Consider the following 27,602-nt stretch of genomic DNA (forward strand, 5'->3'; position numbering starts at 1 on the left):
CCTTCATAGCGGTTATCCATAACACGTTCAATAATTTTCATAGGTATTTTATATGGTATCACTTCCTCACCTGGCGCCTCATCCACTACCGTTGCAGTAGTAGTAGATTTCCCAAATAGAAATTGAAGAGAAGATCTCTCCATAATGACTTATAGCGAGCGGCAGAAATAAAATCAGCACAAACGAGTAAAGGTTTTCCTTACCAATTCCACTTACCAATAGCGCTTCACTCCCGGCAACGGCGCCGGAAAATAGTCTTGATGACCCACAAGTATAGGGGGTGTATCGTAGTATTTTCGATAAGTAAGAATGTCGATCCCAACGAGGAGCAGAAGGTGTTGACAAGCGGTTTCGATGAAGGATTCCCTGTAAATGCTCACAGACAAGTATTCAGGGGGTTTTGATGTAACAGTTGAATAAAGTACGAGTAAGTAAAGTGCGAGAGTAACAATTGCAGCGAGTGGCCCAATCCTTTTTAGCACAAAGGACAAGCCGGGTCGTTTACTTATAATGACCAAACGTTCTCGAGGACACACGGGATTTTAGTCTAGTGCTTTCGCTACATACGGCTAAATAATCTTCATTGTTATGATAAGTGTTGTGTGGGTGAACCTATGCTAATGTACCGCCCTTCCTAGGACTAATACATACTTGTGATTATACCCCTTGCAAGCATACTGCAACTACAAGAAAGTAATTAAGAATAAATCTAACCACGGCCTTAAACTCTGAGATCCTGCTATCCCTCCTGCATCGATATACCAACGGGGGTTTAGGTTTCTGTCACTCCGGCAACCCCGCAATTGGCAAGCGAGTACAAGATGCATTCCCCTAGGCCCATAAAGGTGAAGTATCATGTAGTCGACGTTCACATGACACCACTAGAAGAATAACACCACAACTTAAATATCATACCATTGAATATTACTCAACCATAGTTCACTACTAACAGTTAGACTTCACCCATGTCCTCAAGAACTAAATGAACTACTCACGAGACATCATATGGAACATGATCAGAGGTGATATGATGATGAATAACAATCTGAACATAAACCTTGGTTCAATGGTTTCACTCAATAGCATCAACAACAAGTAGAAATCGATACCGGGAGAGTTTCCCCTATCAAACAATCAAGATCAAACCCAAATTGCTACGGCGGTGACGGTGTCCAGCGGTGGATACGGCGGTGATGATGGTGGAGATGATGATGATGGTGATGGAGATGATGTCCAGCTCGATGACGGTGACGATGGCGTCGATTTCCCCCTCCGGGAGGGAATTTCCCCGGCGGATTCCTGCCCGCCGGAGAGCTCTTTTCTCTCTGGTGTTCTCCGCCCCGCAGAGGCGGCTGTAACTCTTCGTGAGGTACCCTCTGTGGCTTAGGTCTTCGGGACGAAGGGTTTCGCGAAGAAAATGAGGCGAAAGGGGCTGTGGGGCCCCCACACCACAAGGTGGCGCGGCCAGGCCATGGGCCGCGCCGGCCTATGGTCTGGCCCCACCTTGGGCCTTCTCAGCTCCTCCTTCTGGCTTCCTTCGTCATCTTGAAAAATAGGATTTTTGGTATAATTTCCTTCCACAGTTGATCTTCCGAAATATTGCGTTCTGATGGTGCTTTTTCCAACAGAATCCTGGCTCCGGTGCTTGATCCTCCAATAATGATGAAACATGCAAAATAGATGAAATAACATAAGTATTGAACCCAAATATGAAATATATCAATGAATAACAGCAAATTATGATATAAAATAGTGATGCAAATTGGACGTATCATCCGGCACGTATGTGCACGTGTATCCGTGAGGGATCTCCTTAGGCGCCTCATACAAGAACTGGTAGTCGCTAGGATCGCCACCGATCTTGTAGACAACCAATGCCGGTGTACTCGGCACCTCTGGTGCTGCCAGCGCGAACGGCAGCGGTGGTCGGCTCTGGAGTGGTAGCTCTCCTTGGTGAGTCCCTAGAGCAGGTCCCGACGGAGAGTACTGATGCCTCAAGATTTCATGGAGCACCCGAAGGGCGACACGCTCCAAAGTGTTCACCAGGCTCTCAGAATGGCGGTGTAGCGAATGAGCTACCATGAAATTGATCTCCTGACGCAAGGACCTGGTGCGTTCTTCTGAAGGGGTGGACATGTCAATTCCGTCGAGCGCGCCTTCAGGTGTGAACCCTCTCCACCTGATGCCATGAGAGCGAGTCCTGTGGAAAGAGCCGATGAGGTCGGCCTCGAGGATAGCTTTGACGTCGTCATACTTCTTCTTGAGCTCCTCGGGCAGATCCTTGTACGTGACTGGAGTACCTTCCGCCATCTCAGATGTAGATGGCGATGCAGTTGATGTCGAAGACTGTCCCACCGGGCGTGCCAGAATGTGTTGGCGTCCGAAACCCACCGGCGAGCTACGGCTGGCAACACGAAGAGCCGGGAACAACCTTAGGGCTGCGGCTGGCCCTGGTCCCTCCAAGCGACGGCCCACAAAGCTCCTGGTACACACGTCCGATGCTGGTGCAAGGGCGTGCCACCTGATCTATACCTGATCAGGAAGGTGATGGATTTGCTTCGCTAAGGTTTCCTGCATGGCATACACGTAAACATTAAATACGAGCCTCGATCGGCTCTCAGGTTTTCCCGTGAATCGGCTCAAGGAGCCGATCCACCCATGACTCGTAAAGGGTTTACGATAGCATGGTGGTCCTGCTTGATCAACATGTAGCTAAAACGATCTACAACGATTTAGGGTTTTCACCGCATAATCGGAACATCCTACTCGTGATTGAGCCTAGCAGCCACGCACGGTGACGAGTAAACCAACCCTAGATAAGGCCTAAAAACCAACATGAAGTTGATCCCGGAACATCTTATCTAGGGCTAGCAAACTACACCCTACGTGCCACCGGATCCTTCAACCCGTTTGCAAGGCCTAACTATGCAGATATTAAACTAATCCTTGATGAATCAAGGAGCGATCATAACGGATCGGATCTACTAAACAATGATCAAGCAAGATGCCGCCCTTACACCTAAGAAAGGTGTAAGGACGGCTAGACGTCTAAGGGTTGCATGGACGAAAACATGTAGCACGGTAAAGCAATGCTAACCCTAACACATCTATGATAACTATGTTGCTCGCCATCAACAAGGCTTCGAGCACGAGCAACGCATGGATAACGAATAAACGTATCTGCCTAGATCGCAAGATGCGATCTAGGCAGCATGATGCTTACCGGAAGAAACCCTTGAAACAAGGGGTCGGCGATGCGCCAAGATTGGTTTGTGATGAACGTGATTGTTGTTTATTTCAGAAACCCTAGATACATATTTATAGTCCTTAGACTTTCTAACGTGGGAATAATCCCAACCGTGCACGAACCAAATTCTAACTAACCGACACGTATCCTATTATATTTACAGATACAAGGGCAAACTAGCCCAAACTTCGTGTACAAGGCCGGTTCACGTATTCTTCCATGTATATTTCTTCAAGCCCAATCTTGATCGCGGCCCACCTCTGACTCGGTCAAATTCTGGTGATAACAATATCTGGATAGTTGTGCTGGTTGTGTTTTCAGGAAAAGAACTCCAGACGAAGTTGAAGAATTATTGGCTAAAATAGGCCGGAATCATGATGATTGGACTACACCTGAACCAACTCCGATGCCGATATTGAAGAAGAGGGGTTTAATTAAATTGAATGATGAAGATATGAGGGAAGCCAAAAAGTCTCTTAAGGAGAAAGGTATTAAATCTGAAGATGTGAAGAATTTACCTCCCATAGAAGATTTATGTAACATAATTCCCCCTTCATCCATGATTGAGGTAAACTCTCTTCAACGCTTTACTAGGGAAGATATTCCGTATTCAAAACCTCCTGCTCAATGCTTAGATGAGTTTGATAATTATATTGTTAAGCAATAAAATTTTAATATGAGAGTAGAGAATCATCTAATGGAAAATTCTCAAGCTATTAGCAATTTGCATGATATTGTGGAGAGAACCTCCAATGATGTTAAGATGCTTGTTAAACATTTTCATATGGTTCAAACTCAAATTGATCAACTCACTAAAGTGCAAAATGACTTGTTAAAAAATAATTCTAAAGAGAAACATGCTTATGAAGTAACAACTAGAGGCGGTGTTTCTACCCAGGATCCTCTATATCCTGAAGGGCATCCCAAAAGAGTTGAACAAGATTCTCAACGCATTGAACCTAGTGCTCCTTCTAAGAAAAAGAAGAAGAAACATAAAAATGTTGTAGAATCCTCTGAACCTGTTAATGATCCTAATAGTATTTCTATTTCTGATGCTGAAACTGAAAGTGGTAATGAACATGATAATGATAATGATAAGAATGATGCTTCTGATAAAGAAGAGATTGAAGATGAACCTGAAAAGCATGCTAAAAATAAAAGGTATACTAACGAAGATTTTACTGCTAAGAAACATGGTAATGAAAGGGAACCTTGGGTACAAAAGCAAATGCCTTTTCCTGCTAAGAAACTAAAATCAAAGGAAGAAGAACATTATAATAAATTTTGCGATTGGATGAAACCTTTATTCTTGCAAATCCCTTTGGTCGATGCTATTAAATTGCCTCCTTATTCAAAGTATATGAAAGATATTGTCTCTAACAAAAGGAAAATTCCTAATGAGGAGATTTCCACTATGCTTGCTAATTACTCTTTCAATGGCAAAGTTCCAAAGAAATTGGGCGACCCAGGTATACCAACCATTCCCTGTTCTATTAAGAATAATTATGTTAGAACTGCTCTATGTGATTTGGGAGCCGGTGTTAGTGTTATGCCTTTTTCTCTTTACAAGAGACTTTATTTAGATAAGTTGATACCGACTGATATATCTTTGCAAATGGCTGATAAATCTACTGCTATTCTTGTTGGTATATGTGAGGATGTTCCTATTCAAGTTACTAATAACTGCTTGATATTAACTGATTTTGTTGTGTTGGAAATGCCTGAAGATGATAATATGTCTATTATTCTTGGGAGACCTTTTCTTAACACTGCAGGGGGCTGTTATTGATTGCAATAAAGGAAAAGTTACTTTCAATGTTGATGACAAGGAGCATACTGTTTATTTTCCCAAGAGGATTGATAAAGTATGTGGAGTTAATACCATTTCTAATGTGAGAACTATCAAAGTTGGAGCTATTGATTGTCCTATATATGAGCCTAAAGAAGGATATCAAAATCTTATGATTGGATTTATATCAATACAATTCAAGGTAACATGATTGATTTGAGGTTTATTTCTTCTTATGCTATGTAAAATTTATTTGGTGGAAAGACTTGATCAACCTTGTTAACAAATACTTTTTATATGCATAGAGGAGGTAAACAACATTTCTTTCTTCCTCCACTTGTTTTACTTGTTGTAGCACTTTTGTTTTGCAAAGTTCTTTAGTCAATTAGAGATTTCAAAATCTTTTTCTGATCAGTAATAATAAATTTAATACCCAGAAATGTGCATTTTTCAAAGTTTTCAAAAATTCACAAAAATTATACCGTTGGTCTTATTTTTTGAAGACGCACCTGTGAGCACCTGGGGATGACCAGTGGGGCACCCCAGGGTGGCACCCCATAGGCCGGCGCGGCCTGGAAGGGGGGCGCGCCACCCTGGCGTGTGGGTCCCCCTTTGCCCCACTTTTTCATCTCCTCCTCCCACTCTCTTCTCTCTCCCGAAAAAACTCGCACCAGCTTTCTCTCACTCGCGTTTCTGCTCAAGAGCTCAAGATTTCTCGATCTCTTCGCTCAGCCCAGATTTCTGTCTGAAATTTGGCACATTTGCTCTCCGGCATGTGACTCCTCCGATTATCCAAGTAGAATTTTGTTTGGTTGAGTATATCTTGAATATTTTGCTGCTGTAGGTAACATGTTTAGTGAGCTTGCATGCTTGTTCTAAGTTGTAGAAACTAGTTTTGATGCATGATTAGTACTCTAGCAAGTTCCTATAGTAGTTCCCCTCAATTATATGTCACCAAATCAAAATTTATATTGATTGTTGAAAATTTCAGAAAATGGAGTGGAATAGGCATCAACTAAACCAACAAGAATTGGAGGTACAACAAGTCATGAGAGTTAACAGCGAAGAGAGAGTATACCCCTCTTACTACCAGTGCACAGATTTCATGAGAAGTGCAGGAATCTTGCGAGATGTTCAGAATCTAATTTCTCGTGCAGGGTTGGATGATTTTGTTGTTGGTGAACCATGCCAATATGCAAAATTGACTATGTATGTAGTGCAGGATTTTGAATTCAATTGGTCGCAATCTAACCCCATGGTTCGGTACAAAATTTATAATAAAACTGTCAACTTGCCTTTCAATGATTTTTGTGCAGCAATCAGAGTGCCGCAATGGGGATCATGCGAGAAGATAAGGGGATCGCCGCAAGAGCTCTTGAACCTCTTCAAGATGATTTGTCATGGAAGAAGCTTCTCAGAGGATGGTGGTAAAATCAGTAGCATTCAGCTCCCAGCTATTCGTTACTTTGCTTATTTCATTACTAAGTGCGTTCTTGCTAGAAAGAATGCAAGTAAATTATCTATCCAGGATTTAGCTTTTCTAGCTGCTGCATTGCAAGGTAATAAGACCTATAATTTGGGTGCTTTGATAGCCTATAGACTTGCTACTAACCGTGAGAGGGGAGGAATTTGCGGAGGTCTCATCGCCTCTCGTTTATTAGCTATGCATGGTGTAGAACCTCATCATCTTGATATTCAGCTTCCCATAGAGAAACTTGACATAGTATCCATGATTAAACATGAATTTGTTTCTGATTCATCTAATTTGGGTAACCTGTCTTACAAGATAACATTTTACAAGAAAACTTGGAGAATAACTAAGAAAACTGAAAAACTAGTAGGATTGCCTACACCTGTTCTATTTAACCTTGATTCCAGGGAGGATTGGTCAGTCACGGAAGGTGCACTGAATGCACACATAGAGGGAGGAGGCCATCATACAAGAGACAACACGGAGGAGGCCGAGGAACACCTCGACTCGTCATCCGATGCAGCAAGCTCTTCGCATCAACATTTTGGGCATGTGGAGCCTTCACCCTTTTCTTCTGCACCGGGACCTTATTATGACTACGCCATGTATGATCCACCGGAATGGAACAGCGACCCTCGATGAGGTTGAACTAAGCTTGGGGGAGGTATACCGGAATCACTCATTATTTGCATATTATGGTTGCTGGATACTTGTATATACTTGTTTAGTTTCTTTAAGTGGTTTTCTAATAAGAGGGAGATGATATTTGGGGAAGTGCTGCCTGAAAACAGATTCTGGACTGTTACCAAAAAAATTCTCAAAAACAGCCAGAACGTTATTTTGCGAAGCCAAATTTTTGTGCATGTTCCCCAGGTTGTTATCTAACTTTCATTAGTTGAACACTTTTCGATTTGAGCAGCGGAAGAATTTCTTAAAAATCGATTACTGTACTGATGTCAAGTTTGACGAATTCCTGCTGCTTTGTGTTTATGCGACTCTTCTAGTTTTCATTTTCTTGTTTTGCTTTGTTTCTTTCCTAAAACACAAAAAGACCAAAAATATTTCTGTTGTTTCTCTTCACCACTTGTTTATTTTGGTTTCTTGCTTTTATTTTGCTTTATTTGCTATCGTTGGTTTGCTATAAGAAAATCCAAAAAGATTTTGCTTTGTTTGCTTGTTTCCTTTTGTTCTTGTTTCCAATTCGAAAACACCAAAAATATTTGCTGTTCTTCTTTGGTTTTGTAAAGTTCATTATGAGTTCAATAGTCTTCGGTGGCTGGAGCGTGGTTTTCATTTCATATTATTCAAGCTACACAAGTGAAAGGCAATAATGATGATCTACGACAATTCGACTGTGGTGAGAGGCTGGTATGAACTCTATTTGTTTCATTTTTGTACATATACTCATCCATGTGAGCATGCTTAGTTGGTTCATGTGAGGTATATGTCATTTAAGAAAGTCTAGTAGTTCATGATCTCTCATGTTTAGCTCCAATTTATTAATATGAGTAGCATGTCATGGATGTTTGCTTGCATTGTTTTATTCATAAATAGGTATGACATTGTGGTATCCTCCTCTGAATAATTCATTTGAATTGACTTGGCACATGCTCACGCATGCATATGACTGAACAAAAGTCAATTAAGCCTCGATGATTTACTTTGCTTTAGAGTTCTTGTATCACTTTTATGCCTCCGTTAATTTATTTTGCCGCAAGCATGATTATGACAGTGGATCGCTCTCTCGATTTGTCGCTCCCCAGTCTATTGCTAGCCTTCATTTGTACTCGAGCGGGAAAGCTGCTCGTGCTTCCAAACCCCCGAAAACCAAGTTGTTCCAAAGTGTCCACCATAAATACCTATGCATGGCATTTCAAACCATTCCAAGTAAATTCTCATGCGCTACCTTTAAACCTTCAAAATGCTTCTCAATTTGTGTTAATGTTTTATAGCTCATGAGGAAGTATGTGGTGTTTATCTTTCAACCTTGTCATTTACTTTTGATAGACCTTCATAATAAGAGCTGGCAACGGGGTGCCCAGCCCCAACTAATAACTTCATTAATAATTCTCTTCACATGTTTTGCTCTGATTCATCGATAAGCAACTTAATTTTGCAAATAGACACTCCTCCATGGTATGAGATTGATGGAAGGCACCCGAGGATTCGGTTAGCCATGGCTTGTGTAAGCAAAGGTTGGGGGAGTGTCACTCATAATAAAAACTAAAGTACATGTGTAAACAAAAGAGAAGAGGGATGATCTACCTTGCTGGTAGAAATAACGTCCTTCATGGGAGCCGCTCTTGAAAGTCTGGTTGGCGAGGTAGTTGGTGTACCCATTACCATTCGTTGACAACAACAAACACCTCTCAAAATAATTTTACTCATGTTTTAAAAATGAAAGCTCTAGCGCATGTTAATCCCTGCTTCCCTCTGCGAAGGGTCAATCTTTTACTTTCATGTTGTGTCACCATCCTTTCTTTGAGCACTTTCTTGAGAGCACAACTGTCATTCTTAGTATAATATGCTTGTCCCAAAATATGATTGACTATGGTATAAATTTGATGCTTTTATCTTTGACAATCTTTATTTCTAGTCTTTCTATGAACCTCAGAGGTGCCTGAGCATTTATGTTTTGCTGATCAAATACGGGCAAGCGAGATACCACTTTATCATATCCTTTTATGAACATTGCAATCCTGCTGATAGACATGATTCACGATGCTTACTATTAATTTGTTGGTACCTTTCCATGATTGACATAGCTATTAGATGATCTTATTTGCATGTATCTTATTATGAATTGCCTAAGTACTTGTCCATATCATGAGAATATTTACATCATATGAACAAATGTGTTCGTGAAAGTTCTTTTATCGCACTCAGTTGTTAACTGAATTGCTTGAGGACAAGCAATAAGCTAAGCTTGGGGGAGTTGATACGTCCACAACGTATCTATTTTCCCGAACACTTTTGCTATTGTTTTGCCTCTAATTTGTGTATTTTGGATACAACTAACACGGACTAACGCTGTTTTCAGCAGAATTGCTCTGGTGTCTCGTTTTTGTGCAGAAATTCAACTTTCGGGAAAATCCTCGGAATTTATATCAAAGGGCCTATTTTACCAGAAGAATCACGGAGCCAGAAGGGCCGGCCTGGGGGAGGCCCAGGCCCCCCAGATGCTAGGCCGGCGCGGCCTGGAGGGGGGGGGGGGGCGCCGCCCTAGCGTGTGGCCCCCTCGGCTGCCCTCTAATGCCCTCCTTTGGACTACTTAAAGGTTTCGATCTAAAAACACGAGAAGCGAAGTCGAAGTCGCCAGAAACCATCCAGTACGCCGCCACCGTCGCGAAACTCCGTCTCGGGACCAGAAACTCCGTTCTGGCACTCCGCCGGGACGGGGAATTGGAGGAGATCATCGCCATCATCACCACCGACGCCTCTCCATCGACCAGCCATGTTTCCCCCATCCATGTGTGAGTAATTCCCCCGCTGTAGGCTGAAGGGGATAGTGGGGATTGGATGAGATTGGTCATGTAATAGCATAAGATTGTTAGGGCATAGTGCCTAGTGTCCGTAATTGGTACTTTGATGATATTGTTGCAACTTGTTATGCTTAATGCTTGTCACTAGGGCCCGAGTGCCATGATCTCAGATCTGAACATGTTATTGTTTCATGATGATATGCATTGTTTTATGATCTTACCTGCAAGTTGTATACACATGTCGCTGTCCGGAACCCGAGGCCCCGAAGTGACAGAAATCGGGACAACCGGAGGGAAGGCGGTGATGTGAGGATCACATGTGTTCACAGAGTGTTAATGCTTTGCTCCGGTACTTTATTAAAAGGAGTACCTTAATTTCCAGTAGATTCCCTAGAGGCCCGGCTGCCACCGGCTGGTAGGACAAAAGATGTTGTGCAAGTTTCTCATTGCGAGCACGTACGACTATATACGGAACATATGCCTATGGATTGCTTAGTACTTGGACACCGTTTTATTATTATCTGCAAATGCCCTGCTTTGATTGTTACATGAGTTTCTCTCATCCATGCAACGCCCGTCATCCATCCCTGTGCCTACAGTATTTTAATCCTGCTGTTTACTATAATCACTACTGCTGTCTTTGTTCCACTGCTGCTGTTATTTCACTACTGCTACTGCTATAAACTGTTACTACTGATAAACTCTTGCGAGCAAGTCTGTTTCCAGGTGCAGCTGAATTGACAACTCCGCTGTTAAGGCTTTCAAGTATTCTTTGTCTCCCCTTGTGTCGAATCAATAAATTGGGTTTTACTTCCCGCGAAGACTGTTGTGATCCCCTATACTTGTGGGTCATCAGCGGCCACTCCCTCTCCTTCCTTGTTGGAGCGCTTGTCCTCATGTTCTTCATCCTCATCGGAGGAGTACTCTTCTCGAATGATGAAGGCTCTAGGCTTCTTGTTGGAGGAGACCTTGTCGTCATCGGACCTTGGGGAGAACTTGGAGGATCCTTTGGAGAGTGACTTGAACTTATCCTTGCGGATAAGCCTTCCACCATGATCTTCTCTTCTCTCAAACATACAATCCGCGACAAAATGATTCTTGTCGCCGTAATTGTAGCATGTTCTTCCTCTTTGCCCCTCCCTTGGACTCTTGGAGAAACTTCTTGGAGAATCACGTGATCTTCTTGGTCTTGTGTTTCGGGACATGTTTCCATCCCAAAATTTCTTGGCGGCGAGAGCCATGTGCTCATGATAGTTGATCTTGAGATCATCCGGTCCCCACTCAACGGGATCCTCATCACTTTCACTAGCTTCATGCACCTTCATCTTCAATGCAAGGTTGGGCTTGCGGGAGTTGTGGGCGCGAGCAACAAGATCCTCCGCATTCTTCTTGGAAATGTCCAAAGCGATGACTTCGCTAAGGACTTCATCGGATGTCATAGCACGTAAGGAGGCGTTTTGGCGGATGGCCGTCAACTTCACTTCCTCATAAGGGAGGAGAGCGTTGTAGAACTTGCGCTTGATCCAATGGTCATCCACGAACGTTGCTCCAAGATCTTGCATTTGCACGGCAAGAGCGATGAGGCGCCAATACATTTCTTCGGGGGTCTCTCCTTCAATCATGACGAAGTTGTCGGACATGTTGTTCACTTCATCAAAACGAGAGCTTTGAATGCTTGCATTTCCAAGGAAGAGCTTCTCAAGTTTGTCCCATGCTTCCTTGGCGGTCTTGAGCGAGCGGATATGAGCGCGGTCCTTGGGCGTGATGGCCATGTGAATCATGTTGATGGCGGTGGCGTTGAGTTGGTCATCCACCACATCTCTTCTTGTCAAGTTCTTTGGATCTCGTGGTGAATAGCCCTCCTCAATGATACGCCAAAGCTCGGTAGAAGTGATGCACACATGAGAACGCATTAAGAATTGCCAATTCTCAAAGTTGTTTGACTCAAGTAACGGTGGTGAACCATGCGACAAGATATGGGGCATAGGTATTGGAACGTTTATGGTGTAATCATTTGGTTGTGGCACCGCATGATAACCCCTAGACGTTCCGCAACCGGTGTGTCATCATCCTTCCCTTTTGTTGAAGTGCCGGTATCCCAAGCCCTTCCTTTTGTGGATCTTTTGTCGCTTGCGCGACAAAATCAACAAGAGGAAGGGGGTTAGCTTTTGGTGGCGGATCCTCGGCACTTGCTTTTGGTGGAGGGTTTGGTTTTTGTACAACCAACTCCATCATCATCGCCTTCATTTGGGCAACGATGGATGACTCCAATTTCGTGAGGTCATCCAACGTAGACGTCGTGGAATCGATGGGCGATGATGGAGCGGGTGGCACAAGGGAAGGTGACCCATTCTTATCCGCCTCTTGTTTGGCCATTTCTTGGGCGGTAAAGCCCGAGCAAGAAAACCTTGCTCTGATACCACTTGAATGGATCGTAGCGAACAAGAGGGGGGGTGAATGGCGCTACGGCAAGTTTTAGTCTTTTTCAATTTTTATGCAACGGAAGGTAAAGGTGAGAACTTTAGCTATAGGGGTGATCCTACAATGAATATCGGACAAGTGCAACAAGTAAAGGAATCAACAAGATAACGAGAGTAAGGAGCGAGACAACCGGGGGCGCGAGGCGAGTCGAGGTTTGTTTCCCGCAGTTCCTTCCACAACAGGAAGTACGTCTGCGTTGAGGAGGTGCTAGTCTCACACAAGAGACTAGACGGCCACACCACGAAGGAAGGCCTCACCTTCTTCCCCGAGAGAGCTCCACGGAGGTGCTCTCCCTCTTCCACTAAGGCACCGGTCGAGGCGGTGATTCCTTCACAAGGTTGGGGCGAGCTCCACACACACAAGGATGTTCCCAACACCCTATGGAGCTAGTAGATCACCAAGCTAGACTCCATAGCTGCACATCTCCAATGCTCCACCATAGGAACCCATCTCCAATGCTCCACCATAGGAACCCTTCCAATGCTCCACCAAAGGAACCCTTCCAATGCTCCACCAAAGGAACCCTTCCAATGCTCCACAAAAGGAACTCTTCTCCAATGCTCCACTAAAGGAACCCTACCACCAAGATCCACTAAGGAATAGCTAGTATTGGTGAAATCTCTCTTGGTAGAACTATAGATCGGGGTCTCCTCCACCAATCCTCAAAGTTTGGGCAAGATTGGTTGGATGGGGAAGGAGATCCTCAAGGATTAAGCTCAGCAACAATGGAGGAGGGAGAGGGGGAAGAGATAAAATCGTGTTAGGGAAGAAGGGGCCCTTAAATAGGCTCCTCCAAATCGAACCGTTATGTCCAGTTTTTGCCTAAGCGGTACTACCGTTTCAGGGAAGCGGTACTACCGCTCTGAGTTCGAAATCCCCCAGATCTGGTCAAAGGACGCAGAGCGGTACTACCGCTCGAGTTACCGCTCGAGTTACCACAACAGGGTCCAAACCTTACTGGACTCGAAGCGGTACCAGGGCGGTACTGCCGTAACTCGTTTACGGTACCTGGGCGGTACCGTGAGCGGTACTACCGCTCCAGGTACTGGAGAGGTACCGCAACTTGTACTGTGGGTCAGTTTCGTCTCAGAACTCAGAGCGGTACCGTGGGCGGTACCTATAGGGGTAGCGGTACTACCGCTACAGGTACCGGTAGTACCGACCTGGCTAAAACTGGTTTTCTTCCCTTTTTCTCTCCAACCATGTTACCTCGCCAAACACATACAAACCCAGAAAACCTATCAACTACGCTTCAGTCTTCCGATCTTGACGTATCCAGCGAGGTCACCGTGCACTTGCAAATCTAACAATGATACTCAAGGCACACGGTAAGATTACTCAAGTGTTGTCATCAAACACACAAAACTTGGGGTGTGAATTTTGCTCTTACACTTCCACCTTTTCCATGTGTTGTGCAACATCTGATCAAAAGGCGTGTAGGAAGAAACTCAATAAATTCCTTCTTAGACCATGGATCAAGAATAACTAGTATACAATTTGCTAAGTAAGACTCAACCCAATGCTTGTTAAACTTCTCTTGCATACCAATATTTACTTACTGACTCCATTTCTAGAAACCATTTTAAATAAGGGGTTTGGACTTCTAGCAAACTCCACAAAACCAGTATATTCAACGATAGAGAAGGGCATCTCATCTATGACTATCATTCGTGCAAGAAATTGTATAGATAATTTCTGATCAAACTCCCAATTCTTAAGCACGGTTTAATGAGGAGAAGGCACTGAAAACTACAACTTTTGCAGAATGAGATGTAGAGATCTAACCTTATTGGACAAGTGGCCAAGTGTCTACGGACACCACTTGTCCCCACAACTCGTCCACCTGGCAGAAATTCATTGCAATGCTTACGGTCAGCTTCCACAAGTTTTCCACTATCATAACGGGGAATAAAATCCAACCAAACTTAGGAAGTTAACCTGCATAATTTGTGTCGTAGTAAAGGTAGTAGATACCATTTGTAAGATCATTGCCACTAAGATTAAAAATAAATAGTTGTTGCAGGTGTATGAACATTTGTAAATCAGCTCACCACGTGAATGAATTGTTTTTGAATCAGCCAATAGAGAAGTCTATGGAGACGGTGACCTCGATGTAAATGGCGGACTCAGCGCAGAAGGCGGACTTCACAAACTTGTGGAAACTAAATGGGAATAGATGGGTTCAATTAGTGTTAAGACTTATGCATGTTCAGCTATCCGATGACGAGGATGTTTTCTGGTGGAACCTAACACCCTCAGGGTTATTTATTGTTAAATCTATGTACATTGACTTGCTAACTGGACATATAGTCTATCTCAAGAATTATATTTGAAAAATTAATGTACCATTTAAAATCAGAATTTTTATGTGGTTCCTCCATTGTAAGGTGAACCTAACCAAAGATAATTTAATTGAACGGGATTGGAAGGGATGTTCTAAATGTTTTTGTTTTTGTGATCAAGATGAGATAACACAACATTTGTTTTTACATGTCCTTTCGCAAGAATTCCTTAGAGAATTATTTTTATGAATTTCAATATTTCACTGCTGACTAATATTACAAAAAAATTCGGGAATTGGTTAAACAGGATGACGAAAAAAGATAAAGGACACATTAGAGTTAATGTGTGCCCTTTACTATGGGCCATTTGGCATGTCCGTAACGATTTTATCTTTAACAAAAGGAATTTTCCACCATTTATGCAGGTTAACCCTTTTGTTACACACGGGATCCATACATGGTCCTATCTCTAGTCGGCGGAAGCGCGCCATGACATAGATATTGGGTGCAACCGTTTGACAATGGTAACAGGAATTTTTACAGCAGGTGCGGTTGGCGGTCCGAGAGACGCCATGCATGAAGACTCATTGCCGTTTTTTTTTTTTGCTTCTAGTTATTTTAAAGTAGCTTATCCATGTTGAGACTTTTAATGATCCGTGATTTGTAATAATTTGTAACTTTCCGTACTTTTCAGATAATACAATAAAGAGCCGTATGCATCGATTGATCCAGAGGCAGGGATGCCCCATTTCGAAAAAAAACTCTGTGGGCAAGGCCCGACACTTGATGTAGCTTCTTCCTTCAACTTTCTCTCTTTTCCTTTTCTCTTGGCTTTCTTCTCCAATTTGAGGTTGTCTTGGATTTTCGACACTCTAGTGAGCGGTGGTTGGATGCGATGCTTATCCTCTCCCTTCCTTCGTGTGCAATGTCCGAAAATGACCCATGGCCATAACGCTAATTGGTAGCGGGGAACTTGCACATGTTTGGGCCGCCTAAAAGGATTTAATAGACTGTCTTCTCACATCCCACATAAGGAGGATATCCAACAACTTGTAGATGTGTCCTAGGAAGTTTGTAAAAGCTTGGAAATCGCCTCAAGATCTATCATTGTGGAAGAGCTCATACTTGGTTTGGTGAGCTCACATAAAAGAAAACTAGATCAAAGGGATTGTTGTGGGCTTTTTCATGGCTCACATAAAAGAAGTCCCCTTAGGATATGAAAATTTAGGACACATCGTCTCGTGCGCGTTTTCACCACTATCATCTCTAGTGAATCGCGATTACTTCACCTATACTGTACTTTTCTTCTATACTTGTTTTCTAGTGTTATTTCGCCATATAAGATTGTTTACCTAGTTGCGTTTTAGATAATCCAATTTATATCCGCAAGTTTCCTAAAGCAAGCGATCAGTTTAAAATTTGTATGTCTAGAGTGTGGACTCACAGCATGCATCCAGAACCCAGAGGCAAAATGAGCTAATTAAGGCATGGATCAGAGGAGTACACCGATTGATCGATCATTACCCTAGTACACTAATTATCTAGATCCATGACAAACACGGTACCACGACGACATTTTTTTGACATGTTTCACTTTCCTCTGCTGACCCTCTCCACTACTCCAGTAGGCACCGGCTAGCCGCTAATTTAGCTTGCAACACTTAAACGGTCCTTGAACCCTTTATCCAAGCGAACGAACAACGATGATCCATGCATATATATGTGGCTAAATCCATGGATGGATGGATGAATGGATGGATGGATGGATGGATGGATAGGTAAAATTAGTTGTGAGGGCCGCCATGGTGGTGCTCTGGCGGCGTCCTGGCGCGGGAGACCCAGAGAGAGCTGAGCGCGCGGAGGCGGTGGAAGTAGTCGGCCATGGCCAGCAGCGAGCGCGCCATCTGCCGCGTCGTCAGCACCTGGTGCAGCCGGTGCAGCGTCTGCTGCCTCAGGTTCTCAGCCTGCACACATATCCACATCCATGCAACGACCATTAGTTCATTAGCGTCTATCGTATACACACCAGATCAATGGGCGGCATAAACAATCTATGCATGCACCTACTATGCCCAACATGGAAACTAAAAGTTCAGTGAACAAATCAACCCTGGATGCATCTTAAACAATGTCCTAGATCATGTTTGTAAGCCTTTCGTGATCGTGTTTCTATAGTTGGCCACGCCTGTCGATCTTCTCAGGCTATCAGCTGTCCATTCTTGGGATGGCGACAGTCGGGTGCTTTTAAAAAAAAAGTTGAGAACCTAATCCATGTACATGCATCTAGACTGTCAGTACTAGCCGCCTGTTCCAACTTGACTTGTAGCTAGCTAATTCTGTTTAGTTAATCAAATGCAGTGTCGATCTCAGTTAGGTGAACTAATATCCATTGCACCATATCGATCAAGTGTCAACTAACCAACACATTGTTCTCTCAATTAGCTGAAGCTCTAACCGAACCACTACAGTGACAGCAAACAGTGACAGGAAGTGCAGTTTGATTAATTCAAAGATCTCGTAGCCAGAAAATGCATTGACCTGGCTGAGATTCAGAATGGTAGTGACTAGGACGCACTGACCTGTCGCACGAATCCTTCGAGCGTGGAGAGCTTGTGGATGGCCAGCCCCATCTGTCCCATGTAGTTGGCGACGTTGGGGGTGCAGCCGAGCGCGTCGGCGATGACGGTGTCGGAGAGGGACTGGTAGAGCGCGTCGAGGCCCTGGCTGAGCGCCTCCTCCGTCTCCAGCGCCGACTGCTGCAGCCCGTACACCCCCACGATCTGCTGCTCCGTCAGCGGCTCCACGTGCCCAAGCAGCATCTGCATTCATTCATCAGGTTAACTGAAGATCGAAATTAGTGAAATAGCGGCGTTGCCACAAGCATGAGGAGGACAAGAACTGGACGCCGGTCGTCCCGCCATTAATGTTGCCCCGGCCAGGGCGTGTCGCACGCACGCACGCGGCCGGCCATCGATCGCGATCTGCTGCATGCGCCGCGGAGACGACGGAGATCGAGGGCTAGCTACAGCTCTTCAATGCGCGCGGCGGGAGGGAATCGCCCGGCCAGCCCCGGATTCATGGGAGGTTCCCCCTACACCTAGAGCTAGCTGGAAACGAGAGGATTCCTGCAGGCTCGCGTCACCCGGCGCCGAAATGCGCATGATGATCTAGCCCAATTTACCATACCGACTCCCTCTTGCGCGACTTGAATGCCGCGATCGAGACATGCATGGGCGTCAGTTCCGGCCGGATATACTATGTAGCTAGTCGTTTCCCAGGCGAGCTACCCATGCGAACAAGTTTGAGATGTGTGGATGAGCATTTGATTTTGGTGTATCCATGTCGCAATCTTGTGAAAGGTGCTACTAGCTGGGCAGATGGCTATGGAAGTACTCCCTCGAAATAAGGCGTTCTCGATTTACGTGTTTTTTTTGTTTTGTTTGATCAAGGATTGATTCAAATATATAAAAATTGTTTGTATGAAATTAACATCATTAGAAATTGTTTTTCAATACGAATCCAGCGATACTAGTTACATATGATACAATCAATATTTTGTTGCTCAATTTTTATGGTCAGCGTTCGTCTTAAAATAAGCGTGGGCCTTATTCCTTGGACGGAGGTAGTATGGAGTATGCACGCTATTGACAAAAATGCATTTAAATTTACTGAAATTGCACATTCTAATTTTGAGCTTATTTTAACTATATGATGTACAATTTCAGGTGATTGAGGTTTACCGTATTTCAGACAATTAGGGAATTAGCACGAACGTACCCGTAAAAGAACATGCACAAACATTTACTACTCCCTCCGATCAATAATACTTGTCGCCAAATCACATGTATCTAAACAAGTGTGTCTATTTACTCGTTTCAGCGACAAGTACTATAGGTCCAAGAGAGCACCTTTGTTCTAGCAAAGGTGAAATCAAACTTCTCTATCTTTGGCCACTAATCGATAATAATTTACTTAGATTTATTAGATAGAATTTATACCAATCGGATTTATATTAAAACAAGGATTCCCTAAATAAATTTATACTAGCTATATATACTTTCATATTCATACAACGATTAACGGAAAATATTATGGCTGGTTGGAGACTTTGCGAGATCTGGATTTTCAAAATTAATGATCAAAGACTCGAAGTTTCTGATGGAAGTAATTTATAGATAAATTCATGGTCAGCAAAAAAAATGCTCTACACCCATTTGCTTTTCCCTCTTAAAAACCAAAAACAAAATGCTCTACACCCATATGGCAAGGCCTCTTGTGTCTGATTGGTTTTCTTCGTGACTAACTGCTATACATACCCAGAGTAAACTTTTTTTTTGCTTGGAATAACCCTTTTAATTAGTAAGTTAGTAAAATCTACATTTCATAGATAGTCTAGAGCAAATAATTTTTGTCCCTGCAAATTTATGGTAAACATTGTTTACGCTTTTTTTCTACAGGATATTCATTTTAGTGGTTTTCCATAGAAGCCAAAAATCACGGCATAATGTTAGGCGAAAAGAGCTTGTCACGTTTATCCATTTGATGTCGTCGTGCCACTTGCGACCGAGAGTCCGAGACAGATGGTGCCGGTGACTGACGAACATCTAGGGCGGCTAGGGCTAATATGATCTGAAGAAAAGCAAATCCTGACGTCGTACCTTAATGACCTCGGAGGGTCGGAATCCGCCGAGCCACAGGAAGCAGCGCTCGGCGGGGCTCCTCCAGACGCCGGAGATGAGGTGGAAGACGTCGCCCTTGATGACGGTGTCCTTGATGGTGAGCACCTCGTCGTGGTGCGCCAGGCAGCTCTCCACGTACATCTGCAGCTCTCCCTCAGGCAGCTGCTGCTGCAGCGCCGCCCGCAGCTCGTACATCAGCCGGGAGTGCTCCTCCTGCCACCGCCCGTACTCCACGTCGAACATCGCCGCCTCTGCATGCCAATCCATTCATTCAGTTTTTACATACATCAGCATGTATGCGACTTCAGTTACGAGTCTGTAGATGCATGGATGGGAATTACCTGAGCTGAGGCCGTCGATGCCGCCCAGCCCTTTCCCGGTGAGGCCTTGCTCGGCAAGGAGGTTGCTCCCTGGGTAGAACACTCCCTGCACATACATCATATCCACATGAATGTGCAATGCATAAAGATTGGAAAGAAAAAATGAGAGATCCTATTTGCGATAGGCTTTAATCAATTTCATCATAGATTCAGTTGGTTGCTGGCCGGTGCAAATACCTGAGCTCTTGCACTGTGGAGTTCTTGCTCGATCTGGGCCAGCCTGATCCTGCTGGACTCAAGTTGCTGGATATATGCCTGTTGAATTGCATCCAAGAGAGAGAAAACAGTCAGTTAATTGACACGGTGGAGTGCCGGCATTATATTGTCGATCATTGATACAAGAGTTCCCTTTCTGTCGTTGTTTTATGTGTTTGTTTCTTTCCATTCTGGTGTTAACTGTTGCTTCACTCACCTTCTTCCTCAGCCTGCTCTTCCTTGCCGCCTCCCTGTTCTGGGCTAGCCTTCTCAGCGTCTGCATTTTGTCGATCACCAAAGAGTCAGCAACATATCGAGCACTGCAGATATTTAGTTTTGCAAAAGACATGACGATTCATTAACATCATAAATCTATTACTTTTGGATCGCGTTCACCGGTGGATAAGCTCCGCTTGTGTTCCTTCTGCAACCACCAAAGGGGAACAATGTACAGCGTTAGCTATTAAATTAACAAAATCTAGCTATGAGGCAGGCAGGTTTGTTAATTAGGTGGTTCAGTAGTTAACTACTCTCACTGACTCACTGACCTTGGTGACCGGCTTGACATCCTTGCCGACTCCTGCAGAATGCTCAGCAGCGAAGCCGGGTTGTTGGTGCTGCAGGTGGTGGAGGTGATGGTGATCCTGCTGCTGCTGCCTCCTGCTCCCAGCTGCCAGCTCCTCCATGGCCGCCGCAGCCGCGTGCTGCTGCTGTTGGTGGTGATGGTGATCAGGTGACGACCTCGGCATCTTGGATCCCACGGGCGCTGGCGACAGGACTAGGCTAATCTCCCCCTACCAATCACACATCACAACTATGTCAATCCAACAGCAACCAAACAGCAGCGACAAATCGAACCAATCAAGGGTGAGATATGCGTAGGTGTGTGTACCTTGGGTGACGGCTCAACGTGCATCGGCTGGGAAGGGAAGATGTTGAGGGTCTCTGCATCCATGAACGACCAAGGCAGACAGAAGGGGTGAGCAAGTGAGCAATGGCCTGATGTGCTGATGGAGCCGAGAGGGCTCGCGTACATATACACCGCTGCTGAAGCTCTATGAGGGGAGAGGGAGCTCTCGTTCTCATGCAGGCAAGAACAAAATAATCATGGCGGGACGCGTACAGTGGCTGGCTGGGAGCTAGCGCTAGCTTCCAGTACGAGCTGAGGCCTGGCACTGGCAAGACACGAGAAAGCTGGGGCTGGGGTACGGGGAGATACGGGGCACAGCTTAGGCATGCATGCTCCTGCCTGTGCTGTGCTCGAACTGGAGTGGATAGGATCGGGTCAAACAGACTCTATATGCAGCAGAGATGGACACATGCAGCTCAGGCAGGCAAGGTGCCAAGCCAGCCATTGCAGGCGTGGCTGTACTCGGCTGCTGCTGGCTGTAGTGTACTGGTGGTGGTGTCCGGCCGGAGGAGGGAGATCATCCCCTCTGCGTGCATGTACTCTCCTGCCGCGGCCACATGCAGCGCGATCGATCGCCAGGGAAATCATTGAGCAGTTTGTTACATGTCACAGTCCGACCGCCCAGATCGAGCACAAAGGTAGAGAGAGGAGAAGAGTAGTGAGAGAGTGTGTGTGTTTTGCTGGGTGCCATATGCATCCATGGCGGCCGGACGGCGACTTTGAGCAAGCATATGCGGTGGTGTCGATTCCATGGTCCTCTCCAAGGCAGGGTACTGCAGATTTGCAGCAGAGATCCTGGCCGGTCAAAACGTAGTACCTGCTGCAGCCTGAGAATCTGCTAGCGGAAAAAGATGCGCCTTTCTGCATGCACCAGATCAGAGCTAGGATACATCTCTGTCTCTACTCCCATCTACATCTACACTCCTCTTCCTACAAGTGCCAAAGACACATCTATTTCTGAGCTTACCTACACTTCCATTAATAACCAATCTTACTCCGCATATGACTGACGAACTGGAAAGCATATAAGACCAAGCAACTTTAACTGACACTTTATGGAGTACACTGGTAACTTGCATTTGACTAATTGACTCGGAAGAACTGGAAACGGAAAATATACTGGAATCAATTGCACAAGATTACTTTGACCAGCTATTTTGTATGTTTCCTGGGCACTTACGCCGTTGTTCATGCTGCTGCGAGGAGGCATGGCCGCCATGGCCATGGTCGAGGTACATGAACAGCGCCTGGTCCAGCTCCCCCAGCTGGTCATACGCCCCCGACGCCTCCTTGTTGCTCCTGCATCGATCCATGGCGGTGCGGCACGAATTAATTCAATAGACATGTGCATGGCGAGATCGATGATCGATGATCATGAGGAGCTGTGTGTAGAACGGAGGCATGCACGGGGTTCGAGGGGCAACACATCATCATGAAATCATGCTGCGCTAGTGTATAAGCCTATGTATGTGTGATGCTATTATTATTATCGCCTGGTCCAACCCCTCTTCTCTGCTCTGCAGGAGTGGGAACAGGAGGATATTGTGGAATCTTCTCTAGCCTTTATGGACTAGTGGCAGGCATTTATTTTTTGGCAGCCCAGGAAATATGGCAAGTCCCGAAATTTCATGTGTGCAAGATATGCTCACTGAAAAAAATGTAATCATGAATGGACCGGTATACACTACTACTGCCCCATCTGGTGGTATATATGTCTATCAGTTACTCGTAATTTTTAATTGTGACGAGTAGCACATATAATACTATCATGTCCTAGCTAATTAATTATGAGTGTTCTTGTTGTCCTTCAGTAAACAATTAGTGCGCCCCTAATATTTAAAGGGGAGACTAGTGAGTTGTTAATTTCCACAACAATTCAACTATTTGAACCAAACAATGAACAAAAAACAATTCAACTATCTGGCCCCAATTATCAGAGCACAACAATTCAACTTCCTGAAGGCCCCGATTATCAGAAGAGGATACTTCAATTATGTGCCTAGCTCGATCTATAAAGAAGAAGTAGACAATTTTAAACCTCCAAAACAAAATCCGCTCATGCATCATCTGGAATTTCTCCTCTTGGAGTAAAACATAAAGAAATAAAGAAGCAAGAAATTGCGAAGTACTTCGATTTGTCATTCCACAACCATGCCTAATCTAAGAATCACTTGACTTTCCAATAGCTTCCACCAGCAAGCAAAGGAGAAATCATCAACATGTATGTAAAGTTCAGTACAAGAAGGCCCCCTAGCCTTTTTCTATTAGCTAAGATCATGTTGATTTCTCAAGAAAGGGAAGAAGATAAGAAAGGCAAGAAGGATCATGGCCGGAGCATGTGAATCACAGAGATCAAGCAAAGAAACAAGAACCAAACAATACAAGGCAAGCAATCCAGTCGAACTTGTCTCCGGACTCGGATCAATTCGAGCGATCAAGAAATTCAGAGTGGATAGGTGCAAACAATTAAACAGGAATCAAAATTCAATTCAGTTCAGTTGAGAACCGCACATGAAGCTCGCAGCTGCCGCGTGCATGGAGGAGGAGGAAGACGAGGAAGGAGGGGCAGCATGATGATGTTGTTGTTGTTGGTGGTGATGGGGGCTCATCCCGAAGGAGATGTTCATCTCGTGATGCTGTTGCCTGATGATCTCCTGCTGATCATGCTGTCCCTGGCTGCCTGCACTCATCATCTCCAGAGAGACACGCAGACACCGACCGACGACACACCACACAGGGGCTATATCTTCCTCTCTCCCTCTCTGTGTCTCCGCCTACGTATGTATATCTAGGGAGACCTAAATACAGTTTGACTCTAGGAGGGCCGGGCTAGCTGCCAAGGCACCACCTCTATCTTTCTAGCTATCTTCTCCACACCAGCAAACTACCCAGGCCGGCAGGCCGCACGAACCTCGACCGATCTATCTCTCTATCCAGGAGACCCTAGGTCGTGATGGCGCCTTGGAACCTAGCTCGCTAACAAACTACTACCAGTTCTCCTCCTCTCCTCCCTTCGCCTCTAATGATGTTCTTGTCTATATGTATCTTCCTTTGCTGCGTGTAGGTCTATGGGTTCCAGAAGGGCTGAGAGGCCATTAATGGCGAAACAGACTTTCTGTTTGGCTCCATGCCCTCTAGCAACTAATGGCGCGCTTACAAACAGCCGACTTTTTCTCCACCTCTTCCTCTCCGTTTCTTTGCTTGCTTTAACCCCTCTCTCTATTCTCTGTGTAAGGGGGCAGGTGAAGCACAACTGCACAATACGTTGCCACTTTTGATTTTTCTTTTGTGTCTCTACCTGTTTTTGCACCGAAATCCTCGTTCCCTCCATTTTTGTATCTCTCTCTCCAAATGACATGGTAGCAAAACTTTGCTGCTTTCTCTGATGATAAATAGATCGTCTAAAACCTCTACTTTGAAGTTCAAACGCTGATTCCCTCGTTCCTATCCAAGCTTTAACCTCGCTGACCTAACATGCCAGATATCATATATCTTTGGGATAAGAACGTCATCGAGCTTACCAATATTCATGCCGGCACTTTCAGTTTAGGCTGCCTTTGAGTTTAGCTCGCTGTCTGTGTGTTTGTGGGCTGCCGGCAAATCCTTGATTAGCTATTCTTTCGGTTTTGTTGCTTTGGGCTAAGCTGTATGCCACAACATGGTTATATAAACGTGTGGAACCTAAGGGTTTTATTAATTTAAAGTCGGGCAGTGAGGGCCTTTTATCTAAAAACATATTCATACCCGTACCTTCATCGACAAAATATCCTTCTAGCTAACCTCTATTCACGGGCTCGCCGACTGCAATTGCAAGGATGATTTCTTCGCACAGCTAATCACTCGAAATCCACTCGCGCGATAACAATCACTACAGGAAATCGATGCTTTGCCGTGTAGCTGTAAGTGCACGGCAAAGCCTTTGCCGTGCAACCTTACACGGCAAAGATCGAACGGCAACAATCATGGCATGTGACAAAAATTTAACCTTAATGGATAGTACTAGGGAATTTTAACAAAAAATTACATGGCACGTGACAAAGCAACAACAACATCAACAGGAGCTGAAGAAATTTAGAGCTGCCCTGCAAAATAGAAGATTCACTTGGTCACATGAGCGTCAAAACCCAAGGATGATCAAGCATGATGGTGTTTTTTGCAATGAGGAATGGGAATTTGCTAATCGAGTACAACTAGGAACACTAAAGGGATTTGGATGATTCGTCAAAAGGAAATAGGTTAATTAAAAGTTTGTTAAAAGTTTCAGGTTTTAGTTCAAATGGTTGGGTGGAAAATGTCACTAGAGACCCTTAAAAGTGTGAAGATACGTGGCATGTGTCAAATTGCATCTTTATAGTCTTGAGTCATAGGTTTTCGTAGTAACAAGAGGGGATCTTAGCAAACGAGAGGAAAAGAACCCATTGCAAAAGTTCCCAAAGTTTTCCTCCCAAAATCCACAATTTTTCTCCAGTATCAAGTTTTATTATTTCCTCAAACTTCCGAACAACCTTGTCCCAGTACCTCGGACCTAGTGAGATTGAGAGATTGGCAGGATAACCGTTTAGATGTGTCTCAGTTCCTGTTGGTACTACAGAGTTGGTAGTTTGTTGACACATATTTCCAACATATATAATGATATGTCCATGTTTTATATTGATTATTAGGGATTTACCAAAGATCTGCTTTATTTGGGTTATAACTCGGCTAGACAGGAAAATCCTTTTTGTGTATTTTTACTTTTAGGGACCTTAACGAAGTCAAATTGAGCTACGATTTCGGGATGTCAATATTTATCAAGAGAAGCATATAGATCACTTGGACCTCACGAGATGGGCCAGGAGGGCCAAAAGAGGCCTGGTAGCGCGCCCAAGCAGGGAGGGCGCGCTACCCCCTCTAATTTCCCCCTCGGCTGTCTGATTTGCCTGATTCTTTCGCCCACAGACTTAATTTGACCTAAAAACCCAGATATGTATATATGACTTCGCGATTCTTCCTCGAGGAGAGCACGGTGGAAACAGAGAAACACCAAAATAGAGCCAGAACGAGCGAAGATTGGAGGGGGCAAACCCTGTCGGAGCCGCCGCCGGAGGGATCTGCACCTACTCCAACATCTCCACCATGATCACCATGATAAAGAGGGGGTAGTCCACCTATGGACTATGGATTTGTGGAAGTAGTTTGATCTACCTCTCTCTTGTTCTTCATAGATTGTAGTACCATATGAGCTGCCCAACATGATTATGGTCATATATGTAATTCGTATGTGGTGGATCTTTATTCTATGATATTGATACACGAGATTGGAACCTATTGTGTGTAAGATCTATTGATATATGCATATCATGCACCCTGTTCTTAAGTGCTTGTTCTGATCTAACTTTTATGCAAGAACATGTATGGGGAGAAGTGTGTATTAGATGGAGTAGCATGGTGGTGGTGATTGAATAGTGACAAAAAATTCACGATCTACTGTGGTATTTAACTTTCTTTTGTTGCCTCACTAGGGATAAATTGAATACATGTGATATGTTTATCATGTGACATTGTGATAATCTTGTTAGTTCAAGGTATCATATTTGATATTCAATCATTATGTCCTATTGTTTAAGGCTATACTCCGTTGATTCTTAATTCAAGATTGCTTGGAGTTTTTCCTTTCTTGAGGAGTATAAGAGAGATGTGTTGCATCATCTCTATTTTAGTATGTTAGGATGTAATGCCCATGAATGCTCATCAAACACATATTGAACTTCCACCAATATAATGACATTGATTAATTGTTAGTGTTCACTACAACTTAAAAAGAGAGTAGACAAGTGAACCCATGAACCTCGGTCTGTTTAAATCACTAGAAACACATTTCTGACACTTTTACCTTGCTTTGCATTTTATACTATTATTTAATCCGAAAATACCAAAAATACTATCTTCACATACACACACAAAACCCAAACATCCTTAGCCTCTACTTGCTTTTATTTAGTTCACTTAAGTTATTTATTTTACTTCTTACTTGTATTTTCTGTTATTAATATGAAACCTTGTGTTTGACTATGACACGGTGGAGTTGGGGACACAAGGTAAGAACTTTATTTTGTAGGTTGCTAGAAGAGGAGAGAAAGAAGACAACTTCTAAGCCAATTCCCTAAGAGTTCGATATAAACCATCGAGTCGCCCTTGTGGGGAAATACGCTTGCTACAACACTCTGCACTTGGAGTCCCAATGAATTGGTACACACCGATTATTTCCATCGGGAGGGTATCCCAAACCCTAGCCACCTCTCCCCTCTCTGCTCCTCCACCTCTCGCGCGCAATGCTTGTCGATTTCCCCTGCCTCTACCTCTCCCTCTTCCTTGCCGGATCAAGAAGGAGGAGATGACGTTGAGTCATACGTGTGTACATCTCAAAAGCACCACTCATTGCGGTGTTGGATCGATTGGATCATGGTGAGGAGATCTACATCAAAAATTTCCCCTTACATTCTTCAACAACATGAAGATCTTATCTTATCATTACTTGCATGAAGATCTTATCTTATCATTACTTGCATCTTCCTAGTGTTGTATTCGTCCCAAAAATATTATTGTTTTTGATGTGTTACAGTTTAATGCACTGCAAACTATATATTACAGGTTACACAAAAGAAATAGCTCAGTGCAAACAGTTGAACCAAAATAATCATGATTGA

At 44.1% G+C, this 27,602-nt stretch overlaps 1 protein-coding gene across 1 annotated transcript; it reads right to left on the reverse strand.

Moving 5' to 3' along the window:
- Nucleotides 1-16,536: 16,536 nt before the first annotated feature.
- On the reverse strand, nucleotides 16,537-23,609 carry LOC124657186 (transcription factor TGA2-like). Its single transcript, XM_047195779.1, has 11 exons — nucleotides 23,428-23,609; nucleotides 22,097-22,215; nucleotides 20,899-20,951; nucleotides 20,555-20,800; nucleotides 20,386-20,430; nucleotides 20,224-20,283; nucleotides 19,989-20,066; nucleotides 19,773-19,857; nucleotides 19,411-19,682; nucleotides 17,332-17,571; nucleotides 16,537-16,716 (listed from the first exon to the last, which is right to left on the reverse strand). The coding sequence occupies exons 1-11, from the start codon at nucleotides 23,607-23,609 to the stop codon at nucleotides 16,537-16,539; spliced, it is 1,560 nt and encodes a 519-aa protein (XP_047051735.1).
- Between the last annotated feature and the right edge of the window lie 3,993 nt (nucleotides 23,610-27,602).

This window comes from Lolium rigidum, chromosome 5 (assembly GCF_022539505.1).
Source record: "Lolium rigidum isolate FL_2022 chromosome 5, APGP_CSIRO_Lrig_0.1, whole genome shotgun sequence".
In the NCBI taxonomy this organism is placed as follows: domain Eukaryota; kingdom Viridiplantae; phylum Streptophyta; class Magnoliopsida; order Poales; family Poaceae; genus Lolium; species Lolium rigidum.

Bases quoted from the DNA above. Each gene is read 5' to 3' on its own strand.
- LOC124657186 (XM_047195779.1), bottom strand. From the start codon at position 23,609: ATGATGAGTGCAGGCAGCCAGGGACAGCATGATCAGCAGGAGATCATC. The intron at 20,801-20,898 runs GTACACACACCT...TGTGATTGGTAG, and splicing joins ACGTTGAGCCGTCACCCAAG to GGGGAGATTAGCCTAGTCCT. The intron at 19,683-19,772 runs GTAATTCCCATC...ATTGGCATGCAG, and splicing joins CATCGACGGCCTCAGCTCAG to AGGCGGCGATGTTCGACGTG.